The 16,269-nt window shown below is 39.3% G+C and overlaps 2 protein-coding genes across 2 annotated transcripts; both read right to left on the reverse strand.

The window, feature by feature from the left end:
• On the reverse strand, window positions 665-2,900 carry LOC109229192 (pentatricopeptide repeat-containing protein At1g77170). Its single transcript, XM_019394538.1, has one exon. The coding sequence runs from the start codon at window positions 2,380-2,382 to the stop codon at window positions 1,015-1,017; it is 1,368 nt and encodes a 455-aa protein (XP_019250083.1). The 5' UTR covers window positions 2,383-2,900; the 3' UTR covers window positions 665-1,014.
• Window positions 2,964-13,831, reverse strand: LOC109229191 (phospholipase A I). The gene is made up of 18 exons (XM_019394537.1): window positions 12,855-13,831; window positions 12,403-12,550; window positions 12,154-12,232; window positions 11,888-12,041; window positions 11,574-11,783; window positions 11,250-11,495; window positions 10,984-11,146; window positions 10,646-10,906; window positions 10,386-10,507; window positions 7,120-7,281; window positions 6,786-6,978; window positions 6,535-6,671; window positions 5,741-5,879; window positions 5,286-5,489; window positions 4,723-5,197; window positions 4,428-4,644; window positions 4,236-4,325; window positions 2,964-3,715 (listed from the first exon to the last, which is right to left on the reverse strand). The coding sequence occupies exons 1-18, from the start codon at window positions 13,473-13,475 to the stop codon at window positions 3,269-3,271; spliced, it is 4,068 nt and encodes a 1,355-aa protein (XP_019250082.1). The 5' UTR covers window positions 13,476-13,831; the 3' UTR covers window positions 2,964-3,268.

The raw sequence follows: 16,269 nt of genomic DNA on the forward strand, positions 1-16,269 counted from the left end.
TGTAATCAACGCATACACCTAAATATAATTACTACTATTATTTTACCTTTTTGTCTCTCTGACTTATGGCTGATCCAAGTTAGTCATCATGATCAACCCCATTCAGGAATAATACTTGGGGTATATAATACTTACACCCTTGACCCTTTCTTCTTCTTTTTTTTTTTCTTATTAATTTAATGCTAAAAATGAATTTAATCATCTCTATGTCAGCAGATCATGCCTGTGTGGTTCTCAGCAATCAATGTCTGGGCTTTTTTAATCCCTTACTTTGCAAATAATCATAGGATAATTCGAATGTGATCTGCTTGCTATTATACACACAATTAATATTTGGTGTTAACTTCTTACCGGGTATTGCTATAGACAAATTTTTTTTATCGTGGCTACGCCGCCCCAATAAATTTAAAATAACCTTATCTCTTTCCATTACTATTTGATTGATGTACTTATACAGCCTAAATATGCATTTTAAACAAAAAACAATAGGCACTAAACCTAGTTTTCCTACAATAACTTAAAGCGACTTTACCTAAGATTGCAATGCTTACCTAACCTAAAGAGATCATTACCAAGCAAGTATTCTAATAAAATAAAATGCTGGACCGACTAATGTCCCTATTTTCTTTTTTGATAAAGGTGGTACCAGACCAATTTTGCACTTCGACTATTCAGCCGATACAGAATTTTCACCCATTTCATTGACCATTGCATAGAGCACTTGAGAACACCAGATTCTGGTGTCATGTTGGAGAAGGGTGGTTAGAAAAGGTCCCCTGTTTAATCCACTAAATTCATTTCAGTTACATGTCTCTTATTGGGATACAAAACCTTTGTAAATCTGAAAGTGTAACTTTTTAAGAAAAAATCTGCATTACTGCAAAAAATATGTGATATATTGCTCCTATGAGAACCAGTTTTGTGAGGTGCAGCATATGGCAACCATCTTGTGCACTCTTGTAAGAGAGAGCAATGTTTCTGATCTTTCATCTTTGGCAGGTCCACCTTCAACTCTCAATCGGAACTTGTTGACAAGCTATAAGCAGGAATCTTGGCAAGTTTTCTCTCCTTCATAATTGCTCTCATACCCCTTACCTCTTCCCACATGCCATTACTGGCATAAATGTTGGACAATACCACATACACTCCGTCGTTCCATGGTTCTAACTGTTGCAGGTGCTTAGCCACCCATTCTCCCATTTTCACATGCCCATGCATCTCACAAGCCCCCATTAGGCACCCCCAAATCACAACATTTGCTTTCATCGGCATCCCTTCAATCGTCCCTCTTGCCTCCTCGAGCAACCCAGCCCTGCCAAGCAAATCCACCATACACCCATAATGCTGCAACATGGGCGCAATACCATATTCATTCTTCATCATGTTGAAATAATACTTTCCTTCTTGCACCATCCCACCATGTACACAAGCGCTCAATACCCCGATAAATGTCACATGGTTAGGCCTAACACCTGCCTCCCTCATGCAACGGAAGCATTCAAGCGCATCTCTAACATGCCCATGCATCGCATAACCAACAATCATAGAAGTCCACGAGGATACATTTCTTTCTTTCATCCTTGAGAACACCCTATAAGCAAGATTCATCTCCCCACATTTACCATACATATCAATAAGAGAATTCATCATCAAAAGATCAGACTTCTCCATTGCTTTTGCTTGAAATACGCATTTATGCAATTGAGAAGCCAAATCCAAGTCTCCAAGAGCACCACAAGCGGATGTCACACTAACCATGGTTACATCATCAGGCTGTAACCCACTCTCTCTCAACTCCAAGAACATTTCTATCGCTTCTTTAGCACGCCCGCCTTGTGACAACCCCGCTATAATAGCATTCCAAGACCCCAACTTTCTTTCAGTATTTTGTTCAAACACCTTACGAGCATTCCCAAAGTCACCACCCTTTGAGTACAGACTAATGAAGCCACTCTCACAATACATATTAGTGTCTAAAGCGTGCTTTACTGCAACCCCATGGAGCTGCCGTGCCATAACAACATAATTCAGAACAATAGCCTTTAAAACAATAGGTAGGGTGAAAGTATCAGGAGGAACACCAGCTCTAGACATAGTGATGTACACATGTAGTGCCTTGCTGGGGGAGTGAAGCCTAGTATATGATCTGATAATGTTGTTCCAGTGAAATTCTGCAGGATACAACTCCAAGAAGTGATTTCGGATTATGTGGGCGTAAATTTGGTCGAGCTGCTCTAGATTGTTGCAGTTTGATATTCGAGTCGCTAGTGTCTTGGCATAATCAGGAATATCAACAAGGGTGGCTAAACTATGACTCAGCTGAAATGAGTTTACTACTCTGTTTCTACCAAATCGGAGCAAGAAACAATGAAACAGACTCATTAATAAAATTTAGTTGGTGTTAAACTCACTTCTTACCCTATAGTCCAAAAAGATTATCAAGCCTACGCCGCCGCGGTAAATTTAAACGCAGACGTTTACCTAAGACTGCAATGCTGCTTACTAAGCTAGAGACCTTTACCTTATGAAAGGAATCTCTACCCGGGGCTACTAGCAGCGTTGAGAGAGGGCTAGGTCAACCTTACGCACAGTTCTCTACCCGGGGCTACTAGCAGCGTTGAACGGAGTTACTGTTATAAAATGCTGAACAACCTTCTTATGCTCTCTACTTTTATAAGAGCTTAGGTGCATGGATTCCTCGTATACTAATTGCAATTGCCCGCAGCACTTGAGAACACTAGGTGGTTTTGGTGGAACATTTCAACTTGTCAATGTCCAGGCAGAAACAACAAAGAAATGAATCTGTTTTTCACAAGAAAAAGAAAATAAATAGATAACCTCCACTAGGGTGGTAATAAAAATTCGCTGTTTATAAATTCATTTCACTGTACATGTTACTTATTGGTTTTTAAATCTGAAAGTAATTTTATAAGGAAGAATCTACAAAACTGGGCCATACAAGAAAAACAAAGATATCCATCAATGACTAAGAACATAACAATTAGTTCAGAGCCTCAAAATTGGATTTTTCTCTCGCTTCTTTAAATAATTATTACTCATTTCTACTGATTTTTTCTCTCGCCACGCTTGCTTCTTTCTATCCTTTTCCTTTAATTTGCTTGTACAAGTATAATTCTTCTCTACAAAGTATGGAATAATGAGGAGACCATGCAAATGCCCGCTACTCAAGCAACAACATGCAGTCAGCAAAAGCATTAGCTGACTCGCGCCTCCCTTGGGACTATCCAAGCCAGAGAGGACCAATGAACTATGGTACGCTGGGAAGATGGCATGAATATCTTAGGCTTCGATGTGAGGCACGAGCATGTTGTAATGCATCATCTATCTTTGAACCACCCTGAAAAAGAGACTCATAGAACTGACATATGAACTGGGACAACTCCCCCTCATCATCATCCCAAATGAATTGAGAGCGTCCTTCACTTTTCTCTGGTTCACTATCTTCCCAGTCACTTGCTGGACTAGAAGGTTCAGTATCATCATCCTCTCCTTCTTCTTCGCCAATTTCAAACTTCCCATTATCAAAAGAATTAAAATCACCTGACCCGTGAAATGTAGACAACTGCGCTTCATCAGGCTCAGTGGAAGGACATATAACAGCTTTAGCTCCTGAATCTAGAAAAGCCTTGATTAGAGGTTGGCTAGGGCCATAGAAACCAGTGAAGATTATAATTCTCTCCCTCCATGCTCCAATCTGGAAGGTTTAACAAATATTAAAAGAGTTAGTGTTGCCTCCTTTCTTATTCATCTTTTATTTTCTTGGATGAATGTGTATGCATAGAGTAATAGGTCACAAGAAAAGTACAATGAACAGGCCTCTTTGTCTTCAAACCCGAGACAGAAGTAGACCAGTCATTAAAAAATAAAAACTCAAGTGCAGATGAAGTATGATGCATGTCTCTACTAGGGAGCACCAGCACTACAGAGCTTTATCTGCAGAAGACCTCACTGCTCCCATGTCAGGGCCGAAGCAAAAGTCCCCTGCGAGCTCTGAGTGCTGAAGGGCTATCCTTGCCGCGGATACTTGAACCCAAGCAAGTAAGTTTAGTTGTCATATATAGAACCCACCTGATTGGTGGTGAGTCGTGACTACTTCAATCAAATGATGCAACCATATAACACCATTGCGAAGAGATAAATTTCTTCTCACATACATAATCTTGCAATGAAAGAAATATGCAACACTGAATCACATAAATGATCAGAGACAATACCATCCACCGAATATCTTCTGAGGTTAAATGCATTGAAGGAACGGTCCTACGAAACATATAGGCACCAATTTCTTGGTCATCTTCCATGACCTTCAGAAGACAAAGACAAAATAGGAAATTCATAAATTCTTAGTTTCCAAAAGCAAAAGTATTTATCAAATAAAGGATGACCGGCATAACATTGAGGCATACCTGCGTCTGACGCCCAATATACCGGTGGACTACACCACCTATTTGGAAGCATGGCCTACATTTAACAAGATCAGCAACGGTTGAGATATCCGTGATAGCTGATGCATACTTTCTCCGGCGGCCCCGCATCATTGACAGCAAGCTAAACTTGACACTCTGCAGAAACTTATCGGCTAGTTCTCCAGGTTCGGCAACCACGAATACATCATTCTGCCAACTATCTCGTAGAAGTAGATGACATTAGGACGACAAACAACATTTCCAGTAAGTAACCATAAAATATGGAATATCTAACCTCAGTACAGAGCCAGATGTATCATTTTGTAGAGCCAAGTGCACAACTCCAACCTGAGGTGAATTCTTTAGCATCTCATACAAAGAATGCACAGGCAATGAAAGCTGTCGACGCTTTCGAGGAGACTCAGGCGGCGAGGCAGTTGTTTTCGCAGATTGTAATCCATCCAAGCTTAGTGGTGGAACTAAATCAATTCTACCAACCCTATGAGCCCCAATATCAGGACTGTATAAGAGAGGGCTTGAAGGGAAGCTCCCAGTGAACAATGGTGAAGCAAAAGGTGTCGGAAAAGTTGATCCTGGAGTTGCTTTCTGAGTGCCTGATATGCCACTGAAAAGACTGAGTTTTATTCCATTATGAGCACAAAATGACTCAAGTGAGCGAGCATGATGAAAGACTCTTCCAGCATCTGCACTATTTGAGGCCTCGACAAGTAGCACGCTCCGCCTCCAACCTAAAGAAGGACTGCTCTCATCTGGAAAAAAAATAGAATCCTTCAAAGGTCAATCCATCTTAGACAAAAGAATATCATGGCAAGCAATCAAATATGATTCAGAACATACCAGTTTTAGAATTCTTCGATTTGAGAAACTGATGGGACTTGAAATTATCTGAAAATTTCTCATCATGTGGCCTCTCTAACAATCTTTGACAAATATTCTTAAAAGCAACAGAGGTGTTTTGAATGTACTCATCTGTTGCGGCCTCTAACTTTAACCAGACAGCAGGGTCCGTCTCATCTAGCTCCATACCACATCGGTCATCAACTGCATCCCAGATATATAGAAGGCATGTTAAGAATGTGAAAAGAAACCAAAAATTAATATCACCATGGCACAAGACTAGATCATACTAATAACCATTTTCTTTTGTTCTGGGTGATTCCTAAAACTTGAACTGTTAATGAAATGCCAAAATTCAGGTACAACAGAATTAGGAAAAGAAGGTGTCAGAAAAGGAAAGAAAGCAATCTTTTGCTTTTAATATTCACCTCAGGCAACATGTAAAGTAACTTCACCTGGATTGAACCGAAAATAGTGCACATCAGGAAGCAGTTGAAGCAATGTACTTAAAGCTTCCTCCACCCGGTCAACTGAGCATGCACTCTCTATCAACACTTGGCCAGTATCAAGGTAACGCCAGCCACCTTTGCGGACCTAACATAGCAGGGAAAATAGCAGAAACCCCTATAAATTGAACACCCAAGTAAAATCGCTTGAAGTAAATTTTATCTTGATTTTATCAAAACTTCCAGTAGCAATGGAGAGTAAACTTCAAACCTTGGCGATAAGATTTTATGCACATTTTTCAATGATTTTACTATTTCTCATAAAAGTAACCAACTGTGAATTCAACTCCAATATTAGCAGCAGAAGATATGAATATTATAGAAATATGCTATGATACAGGGAACACCATAAGATAAAGAAATTATCAGTTAGTAAAAGTACTTGCTGACATCATGACATATTAAGAAGAAGAATAAAAGAATCTGCAGCTGATTAAAGTTACCAACTACAATAAAATATTGTGAATATCACATAATCAAGATTTTAGTTAAGAACTGTCTCAAATTGCCCAATTACGCTAAAATTTAATGAGTATCACATAATCATGATTTTAGCTAAGAACTCCCTCAAAGGTGCATTTCCAGATTCCCCAATTTAAATATATGGAAAGCACAAGCAAGCATATGCAGTCCATGAGTACACAAGTTTCAATAGCATGTCAGAACCTTTTTAAGCCAGTAAAAAGCAAATCAATTGGTGGTTTGGATCATAATAAGCAATCGTCCGCTAAGCAACAGTATACCTTCATGGGAACAGAACCACAACCAATTGAGACTAAGCAATCAATCCGTGCATCTGGCCATAATAGTTGTGCTTCTCGTATGGCAAAAATGGTAGGATTGTTGGCAACAATTGCACCATCTTGCCAGCGGTATACATCTGAAATTAAACAAACAGCACCATCAGGAAAGATGACAATGACATGCATCCAGAGAAAAACAGCTCGTGAGGATTTGCCATGAGTTAAATTTTTAAGCACATGCAAGAATATACCATCAGAGTAATCATCAAGATAATAAGGTGCAGCAGATGATGCTCTTATGGCTTGCCATATCCTATGCTTACAGCTTCCCATGAAAGCATTTCGCTTATGTTCAACTTGAATTGGATCGCTTACTGCTCCTTGGCCAGCAGTAGCCAAATTCTCAGTGACCGCAAGGGGGATTTCTGGTGTCCCGGGAGGGTACTGCACTTTCCCAACAAAAGGGTTCAATAACAAACTAACAGAAAGGAAATAATAGAAGCAGAACTAGTAAACACTACTCAGGCAAACCGAATAATAGAGATCAGGTCTAAGTATTGAGTCGTATGAGGATTCAGTAATAACCTGATAGTTGCGGAAAATAAAGGGTTGAGCTGGTGTCGCACTGACCAGAGTCGAAACCACAAAAACTTTAGGAATCCTTTTAACTGCTGACTCTATCAGAAGATCCCCATCCTCGTCAGCACACATCTCCTTTAACAATCTCTCAAACTGATCTGCACTGTGCTGGAAGAACATAGAGGGTCAATTACGATTTCAAAGTTGCAAGGTCCCTCTTATTCAGCAGCATTTCAAGCACGAGAAAAAAAAAATTCTAAGGTAGATGTGTAAAAACTACAAAGTTGCATCAGTTGAACTGTTAAACTAGATATATTGTCCCACATCAGATGAAAGTATATGTTTATTATTATTTATTAACCATCTACAAAACCTCCTAGGCGTAAGACACTTGTCTCATGCATTCTCCAATCTCCTCTTATTTCTCACATGGTATCAATGCCAATGAGTTTCACCTGAGTTAACTTATTTTTGCTGCTCGACAAATTTGTCCATTCTCTTCCCAATTTCGCTATTCCAACTCTTTTCTGAAAGACTTCTCCAGTGGCACCACACATTTTCCGGGACCATTCCAGCAACACCATCTATTTTCCCTGATCTTACCAGAACAATTCTTTCAGTGACCGTCACCGTGCCTCTTTTAGGTAATAGTTCCGACACTGTTACATCACGATACAGACTACTTTGGCCAATGTTCTGGCTACTATTCCACTGATGTTCAGACACTACTCCACGACTATGGTGCAGTTTCAGCGTAGCTTTTACTATTGAATACTCGAGCTGTCTTTAGCACCTTAAATTTTGAGGAAGTATCAGAATGTAAGAATGTTAGATTAGAGATATGTCCGTGCATCAGAACAAAGTTGATGAGAAATGAACCTTGGGCCTCTGAATTTTTTCCCAAGAGATAAACAAATATGGCTTGGGGCAGCCTTATTATAGCAAATTTAACTACATATCCAAGAAAACCCTATATTACTTTTTTTTTTGATAAGGTAAAGGTTTGGAAACAGCCTCTCTACCTGCATTAGGTAGGGGTAAGGTCTGCGTACAGACTACCCTCCCCAGACCCCACATGTTGTTGTTGATAAGGTAAAGGTTTCATTAAAGGAGTACCAAGAAGGTACCCAAAAAATTACAAGTTAAAGCATAGCTGCATCAGTATCCAAGAAAACCCTATATTACTATTTCTGCTCAATTTGGTTTTTCCGGTACCCGAAACATTGAATTTCGAACACAGAAAACTGAACCAATCAACTGATTTTCAAGCACCAAATCAAAAACCAGCCAAAAGCCCAAACTAAGAAAATTTGGTTCAGTCGGTTTTTCGGCTATAACCAATTAATGCCAATGCTGGCAATGCACAGTTGCTCAAATATAGTGCATAAAGAGGGCTTTTCCTTATTCCAAGAGTATGGAATTTGAGGTTTCATCTTTGTAAAATCATATATATTTTTGGATTAATACACAAAATGGAACCTCAACTTCAACTGCTTTACATAGCGAACCCTCTAACTTAGACTTATTCCAATTTAACACCTCTACTTGTTTAAACTTCACATAAGAAACGCTTCTAACCCTTGACCATACTTACATGACATTGATTTAGCTTATGTGGCTTGAGAGCATGTGAATTACGCATATAAGAAGTGTGAATATACGAAAATGCTCCTACTTACTCATGTCTTCTCCCATCTCTTATCTCTTCCATATTGTTGATCTCCAATTTCTGATTTTGCTTCCACCAACAGTGATATTTTTCTCAGCTTTTCAAGATTCTTTAAGAAGGACGCACCTTTCCCCCACCCTGGCCACTCCCCCAAAGCTCCAACCATACTAAGATCGGCAACTAGATCAGAGAAGCAAAGCTCATAATTGGCACAAGATTGGAAACTCCATCCCTTTTCCCCTTAACCCATCCTCTTCTCTGTCCTCCCAGTGGAGCGGCAATTTCACTGGCGCTTGACCCTTATCCCTTTCGTTATTGAAGGTTGTGCGTGATTTTCGAAGGCTTTCCGGTGAGCTGCGGTCACTTTCTCTATGGACAACTATGAGCGCACAGATTGCTGAACTGCGCTTGTGGCAGTTTTTGTACACAGGTCCACCATTTCCATGTCCAAGGACCTTCAGCCTTTCAAGTTCTGAAATGACGATGTTAGTGGTGGAAGAAGTGGTGGTTTTGGTGTTGGAATTAGTGGTGGAGATCATTCTCAAAGAAAAAAAGTTAGTGGTGGAGATGAAAGAGGGAGGGAGACATACGGGGTAGAGAGGAAGAGACCGTATTATTCCGGCAATTGAAGCTGGAGATTGGGTAGTCAGCGCTCTCGAACTAAAGCGATTAGGTAATTGAGCAGATTGGTTCCGTTTGGATTTTTTAGAGTGGAATCCAAATGAATTCTTCCACTCTTCTGATTAACAGAAGGGTATGTGTTGTTAAGTGGGATAGTCTTAGCAAGTTTGCACACTTGATGTGCCAGTTACGTGTCATAAAGTTGGGCATTTGTGTTAGCCACCTTTGTGCATTTGACGAACACGCATTTTGATAAACCAAGTAGAGGTGCTTAAAACATGTGTTCCAATCAGCATCCAAGGTTGTGGTGTAGAGGTCAATGAAGTGGGCGAAGCACCAAGAGGTCCCGGGTTCAAATCCTAGCAGAAACAAAACCAATAGGTGATTTCTTCCCATCTGCCAAAGCCTTGGTGGACACAGTTACCCAGTTACCCGGTACTTGTGCTGGTGGAAGGTAGCATGTACCCCTTGGAGTTAGCCGAGGTGAGCGCAAGCTGACCCGAACCACGGTTATCAAAGAACAAAAACATGTGTTTTAACCAACTAGAAGTGTTTATTTGGCAAGGCCGGCATTGCAAGTTGAGGTGCCATTTTGTGTATTAGGCCTGTTCATTTTGAATAGTTCGTAAAATCAGTATAAGCAAAAGCCCTTAACTCCCTCTTTTTCTTTTCACCAGCATAGCATGATTGGAAATGGATAAAAAGTTAGCTAAACTTACTTATCATATTTATGCCAGTGGACGAAACGACTAGATCAGTTCTAAAAGATTCACAAGTGTACAAGATACAGGAAATATTACTGCATAGAAAAACTCTTTGACTTTCTTAAACTATATGAATTCTTAAAGTTAATAAATAATTACTTTATGTAAAAGTTCTCTAATATTTTGGAGAACCCTATTATCAAAATACGCAAGACATAAGCTGCATAGCAAGAGTAGTTGTAAATTAACTAAAAAAAATAACTTATGGCATCACATACTTTAGATCCATGTACAACAACCCTGAAACTCTGAGATGAGCTCTTGTAGAGTTGATCCAACTTTTCTCTCCATGTTGCTGCTTCATTGTCCTTGGGAACAGGTTCGGCAAACACAAGTTTGCCTGTAAAAGAATTTCGAGAGGCAGGGAATAAGATAGAACATGCATCAGTGCTGCTACTATGTCAAGCAATCTACAGCAAGTTTGAGAACACTGAAAAGGACACAGCGAAGTTGAGCTTCTTTTAGAGCAGAAACTCACCAAGTTTTTTGTATATTTCTTCACATTTTTCCAAAGACATCAGTTTGATCCCAAGAGCAACAGCAAGCATACCACCAGTTGACGTGCCACAAATGAGGTCAAATAGTTCATGTATGTGCTTCCCAGTACCTTTCTCAATCTCCTTAAGGATTCTCACAGTTGCCAGCCCTTTCATGCCACCACCATCCATTGAAAGTATGCGCAACCCTTGCTTTGGGACCTGTCTCCCTCTTATAGCACGCCGTAGAATCTCATTCTCCCCTACAATCAGATAGAGTATGTATTCAGAAGGCCAGGTTGAAGAATAGCTGAACCATAACAAATATACAGAAACCAACCTAGAATTGCCAAAGCGCGAGCCGCAGCCTTACTGACTTGTGGCTCTGATGCAACTGTCAACCGCAATAGCAGTTCCCTTAAACTTTCTGAAGTAACTAGAATGCGACGATTTTCCAAGCAGAATGCTAAGTTACCAACTGCAAGTAAAGCTAGTCTTTGCACCTAAGGGGACAAAATAATCAATTTCAAAGACCACTCAACAGAAACAGGAAAACAATTTTTTTAACTAAATCGCCACACAGGAAAGAGAAAAGCAAAGGCTTGCCTCTGGATTTCTGTGAGCACACAAAAGTTTCAATGATCTCAATATGTCCTTTGTCAGCAGCTTTTGAGATACAATATCTGATGCAAACGCCAATTTGCCCAAAACTTGCAACACAGAGATGACTTCCTCAGGACCAGCAGATTTTAGTACTCTTTCTATGGGTTGCATAATATCTGATTTCATTAACTGCATCGCCACAGGCACATCTGTGGCAAGAGAAGAAAGTGCGGAGCAAGCTTGTTCTACCTGAGCAAAAACAAAATTTTATGCATTAACTGCTTAGGATATTAGGTAAAGCGTCCTACAGAGTATAAGGTACCATACCACATGCTGATTGTCGCTACTGATCATACTTATGAGTTGCCTTACAGCGTTCTCATCTTTCCCAACAACTACACGATTCCCCTCATCTTGCATTATTTTTGCCAGGGCGGAAGCTAGCAGGGGATGATGACAGGAAGAGAAACGGAATATAAGAGAGAAGAAGGCACTCAATTTATGCCGAGATGCAATAAAGTAAGAATTATTCTCCGTCTGCAGTTCAGCCAAAAAGAAACAAAAAAGGGAGAGTTCTTCAACTTCATAAGGCAACCAGATAAGAGAAACAACTCAAAGTTCAAAAAGAGTGTGATGATTACCTCCATCTGCACATTCACTGATCGTAACTGATCATCTGCCACAACCCTTATGTTTGCAAGAGATAAGTGGCGAACCTTCTGGAGTGGCAAAATATCAGGAAGAAATTCAAGAGGATTACCAAAAAGCCTCAAAACACGTAACTTTGTCATTGCCCTGTAATTAAGTTATTCAAATATTAGACCTCAAGCACAGAATGACACAATATTTGACTAAGAAATCAAGTAGAATCGGAGAATTCGCCAATCATAAGTGTAAATAGAGAGACCTGAAATCGAGAAGAGGTCGGACCAGCTTGTTATGTTCTAGCGATAATTCAACTAGCCCAGTGCACTCTCTTAGTTCAACTGTTCATCATACCCAACCACGTCAAAGAATGAAATAAGTAAGGAATGAATCATCTGTTCTTGTATTCTAACTCCTTATGAACAGAGTAAGATGTAATCAAACAAATCTACTGTTCACAACCATCTACATCATACTCTGTTAGTTTTTTCTGTGAAACTTTCAAGCTTACCAGGGACAGAGACTAACATGTTGTAGTCCACGGCAAGAACTTTCAAACATTTCAGTTCACCAAGCTCAGGTGGCAAATTTGATAGCTTATTGTTATCAAGATATAGCCTTTCGAGAAGAGGCAGCTGGGTTATCTCTATTGGCAGCACCTGGAACATATAAAAAGATGGGTGACCCAATTGATGGCAAACTGCTTATCATTAGAACCATTCTAGAAATTAAAAACAATAGTTGCATTGGCTTCAATCATGAACACTATCAGTAGTATCAGTTTCTGCGATCCTACCATTCCCTCAGAATCAGAAAAATAAAAGAAAAGGATTCCAGTACTTATAAGTAAAGCTTTTTTGAAGTTAAAAGTTCCCTATATATTGAATAACACTATCAGAACATAAACGCAAATTCATAAACACTAAAAAAGACGAACTAATGTTAAAACGAAGAACCACTCACCATTAGTCCAAGACCACATAGACTAACAACAGTAACACTCTTCCAATGATCAGCACAACCCACGGGCACGCCTTCCCCATTTCCTCCTAACCCGACCCCATTGGCGAAATTCGACCTCATCAACCTCGACAACACCCCCATCCCATCACTCTGCTGGCTCGAACTACCCACCCGCCACATCATCACACCTTTCAATGGCTCTCTCCTTTTCACGACCCTCATTTCCACAGCCACCTCACCTGTTATATCCTCCTCCACATCACCATTTCCATTTTCATTTTCAGTTTTCTCCTTGAATTCAATTTCCACAGTGTCTTGCGGTAAAGGCAATGCCACCATAACCTGTGACTGCAATTTTAAAGCCACTTGATCCTCATCATCCCCCACATTCCAATCTAATTCCACCCTAAACCCTAATAACTCCTCTTCTTGGTTATTAATATTATTCTCTTCTTGACCCTCCGCCGCCCCCGCCGACGGGGATGATCCCAAGAACGTCGATGCCGATGATGACGATCTTGATGACGTGGGTGTGGACTCATCTAATGCCTCGTCTTCACCATAGCTTAATGTGAGATGAAATACATCTGATGACCGCTTCCAACCCAATCCCCAAGACATCGAATTATTCAAAGAGTTTTGGTTATTAAGAGACCCTTTACGTAATTATGTTTGTTGTTTACATTACAATGGCGATCTGATCAAAGAATGTGAGAAACTGAAGATCCAAATTGTCCCTATGCTGGAATTTGATTTCAGGAGGGTTTAAAAAGTTCTTTTTTTTTTTTTGGGAAAAGAATAGGATTTGGTGAAAAGAGAAAATGGTTTATAACCTTTGATGAATGTTAATTTGTTGTTCGGGTCAATTGTTGCAGAGGCACTTTTACTCCATTTTTCAGTCTCGTTTTCGGTGTGTTGTTTCTGTTTTTGGTTTCTTCGCGGGCCGTTTTGGAATGGCAGAGTGACGTAAATTTGTGGAAACAGGGGAAGACTGCGAAAAAGTCAGGAATTAAAGTATTTACAAGACTTACGGCGTCGTCTCAATTTGGAATTGCTCCTTTCTATTTGTCCAAGTAATAGCCTGTTTGGCCAAACTTCTTTTTGGTCAAAAGTGCTTTTTTTTTTTGCCAAAAGCACTTTTGGCCAAAAATTGAGGTGTTTGGCCAAGTTTTTGGAAGGAAAAAAAGTGCTTTTGAGGAGAAGCAGAAGCAGTTTTGGAGAAGCAGAAAAAAGTAGCTTCTCTCCAAAAGCACTTTTTTGAGAAGCACTTTTGAGAAAAATACACTTAGAAGCAGTTTTTTAAAGCTTGGCCAAACACTAATTGCTGCTCAGAAGTGCTTTTCAAACTAATTAACCAAACATAAACTACTTCTCACCAAAAGTACTTTTGAGAAAAGCACTTTTGAAAAAAAACACTTCTCAAAATAAGCTGATTTTTACAGCTTGGCCAAACAGGCTATAAATATGGTTAGAATTCATCATAAACTAAATTGGTAAATATGGTTAAAATTCATCATTGTTAAGAAAACGCAGCCCAAAGTAACAATGTAAAACAAGAAAATAAGTAGAATAAGAGAAGAAGAGATAACTTTCTTATTTCATCAAATGTTCAAGTGTTTCCATCTCACATTTCATGCCTCTATTTATACTATTACATATGAAGGTTACAACATGATTGTCTTAACATGACATTAACAATTGAGGTCATGGGGGAAGATCATGGGGAGAGGTTATGGAGGTGTGGGAGTTACAATCATAATAGTGATGAGTAGTGGGAGGTTATTTACATCATGGGTGAAAATTGGGGGGGGGGGGGGGTAGTGGACGTCCATATTAGCTATACGTTTTACAACACTCCCCATTGGATGTCCAAAAATAGATAATATACCTCGTTAAAACCTTACTAAGAAAAAAATCCTGTGGGAAAAAATCATAGTGAAGGAAAAAAAGTACACATATCTGTATATGCTTTATTTACTGCCTTGTTAAAAACCTTACTAGAAAAATCCAGTGGGACAAAACCTAGGCTAAGAAAAAAAGAGTACAACGCGTATCTTACTCCCCCTCATGAAAACATCACTTTATTTCTCGAAGACGCCGCATTCTCATCTTCTGTCTCAACTTCTCAAATGTTGAGGTTGGTAATGCCTTAGTGAACATATCAGCCAAATTTTTACATGAACGAATCAATTGAACATTAATTTCACCATTTTATAAAAAACTTTGGTGAAATGAATTTTGTTCTGCCTCCTTTGATGTATCCTCCTTTTAGTTGAGCAGTACAAGCAACATTGTCTTCATATAGTGTAGTTGGATTATCCTTTTTCATAAGTAAACCACAGATTTCCTGAATATGTTGAGTCATTGATCTCAACAAAACACATTCCCGACTAACTTCATGAATGGCTATTATCTCAGCATGATTTGAAGATGTGGCAGCTATTGTTTGTTTCGCTAAACGCCATGATATAGCTGTACCTCCATATGTAAACAAATATCCTGTTTGAGATCGGGCTTTATGAGGATCAGACAAATAACCTGCATCGGCATAGCCAATCATTTCTGACTTGAATTCATTAGAATAAAACAATTCCATATCTATAGTTCTCCGAAGATATCTAAATATATGTTTAACACCATTCCAATGTCTTCTTATTGGGGAGGAGTTGAATCTTGCTAATAAGCTTACTACAAAAGCAATATCTAGTCGGGTATTGTTGGCAAGATACATCAGTGCCCCAATTGCACTAAGATATGAAGTTTCATCACCAACGAGCTCTTCATCATTTTCTTGAGGCCGAAATGGATCTTTATTTATATCAAGCGATCTCACAACCATTGGGTTACTCAATGGATGTGCATTATCCATGTAAAATCGCTTCAAAACCTTTTCAGTATATGTTGATTGATGGACGAAAATTCCATTTGGTACATGCTCAATTTGTAGACTAAGACAAAATTTTTTTCTTACCAAGATATTTCATTTCAAATTCTTTCTTCAAACACTCTACAGCCTTTGGAAGCTCTTTAGAAGTGCCAATGATATTCAAGTCATCAACATACACAGCTATGATGACAAATTCATCCAGACCTCTTAATAAAGACACAAGGGCAAATAGGGTCATTTTTGTACCCTTCCTTTAGCAAATACTCGCTAAGACGATTGTACCACATCCTCCCTGATTGCTTCAATCCGTATAAGGATTTTTGAAGCTTTATTGAACAAGTTTCTCTTGAACTTTTATGTGCTTCAGGAACTTTAAATCCTTTAGGGATTTTCATAAAAATTTCATTTTTCCAATGAGCCATATAAGTAGGTTGTGACAACATCCATCAACCGCATATCAAGCTATTCATGGACTGCCAGATTTATTAAATACGTGAAGGTAATTGTATCTACCACAGGAGAATATAT

Source organism: Nicotiana attenuata, chromosome 7, assembly GCF_001879085.1.
Source record: "Nicotiana attenuata strain UT chromosome 7, NIATTr2, whole genome shotgun sequence".
NCBI classification, from domain to species: domain Eukaryota; kingdom Viridiplantae; phylum Streptophyta; class Magnoliopsida; order Solanales; family Solanaceae; genus Nicotiana; species Nicotiana attenuata.

Excerpts from the sequence above, each read along its gene's own strand:
- LOC109229192 (XM_019394538.1), bottom strand. The coding sequence starts at position 2,382 with ATGAGTCTGTTTCATTGTTTCTTGCTCCGATTTGGTAGAAACAGAGTA.
- LOC109229191 (XM_019394537.1), bottom strand. The coding sequence starts at position 13,475 with ATGTCTTGGGGATTGGGTTGGAAGCGGTCATCAGATGTATTTCATCTC. Across the intron at positions 7,282-10,385 it reads TTGTTGTACATGGATCTAAA|CACAGTGCAGATCAGTTTGA; the intron begins GTATGTGATGCC and ends ATGTTCTTCCAG. Across the intron at positions 5,198-5,285 it reads ATCGAAGAATTCTAAAACTG|ATGAGAGCAGTCCTTCTTTA; the intron begins GTATGTTCTGAA and ends TTTTTTTTCCAG.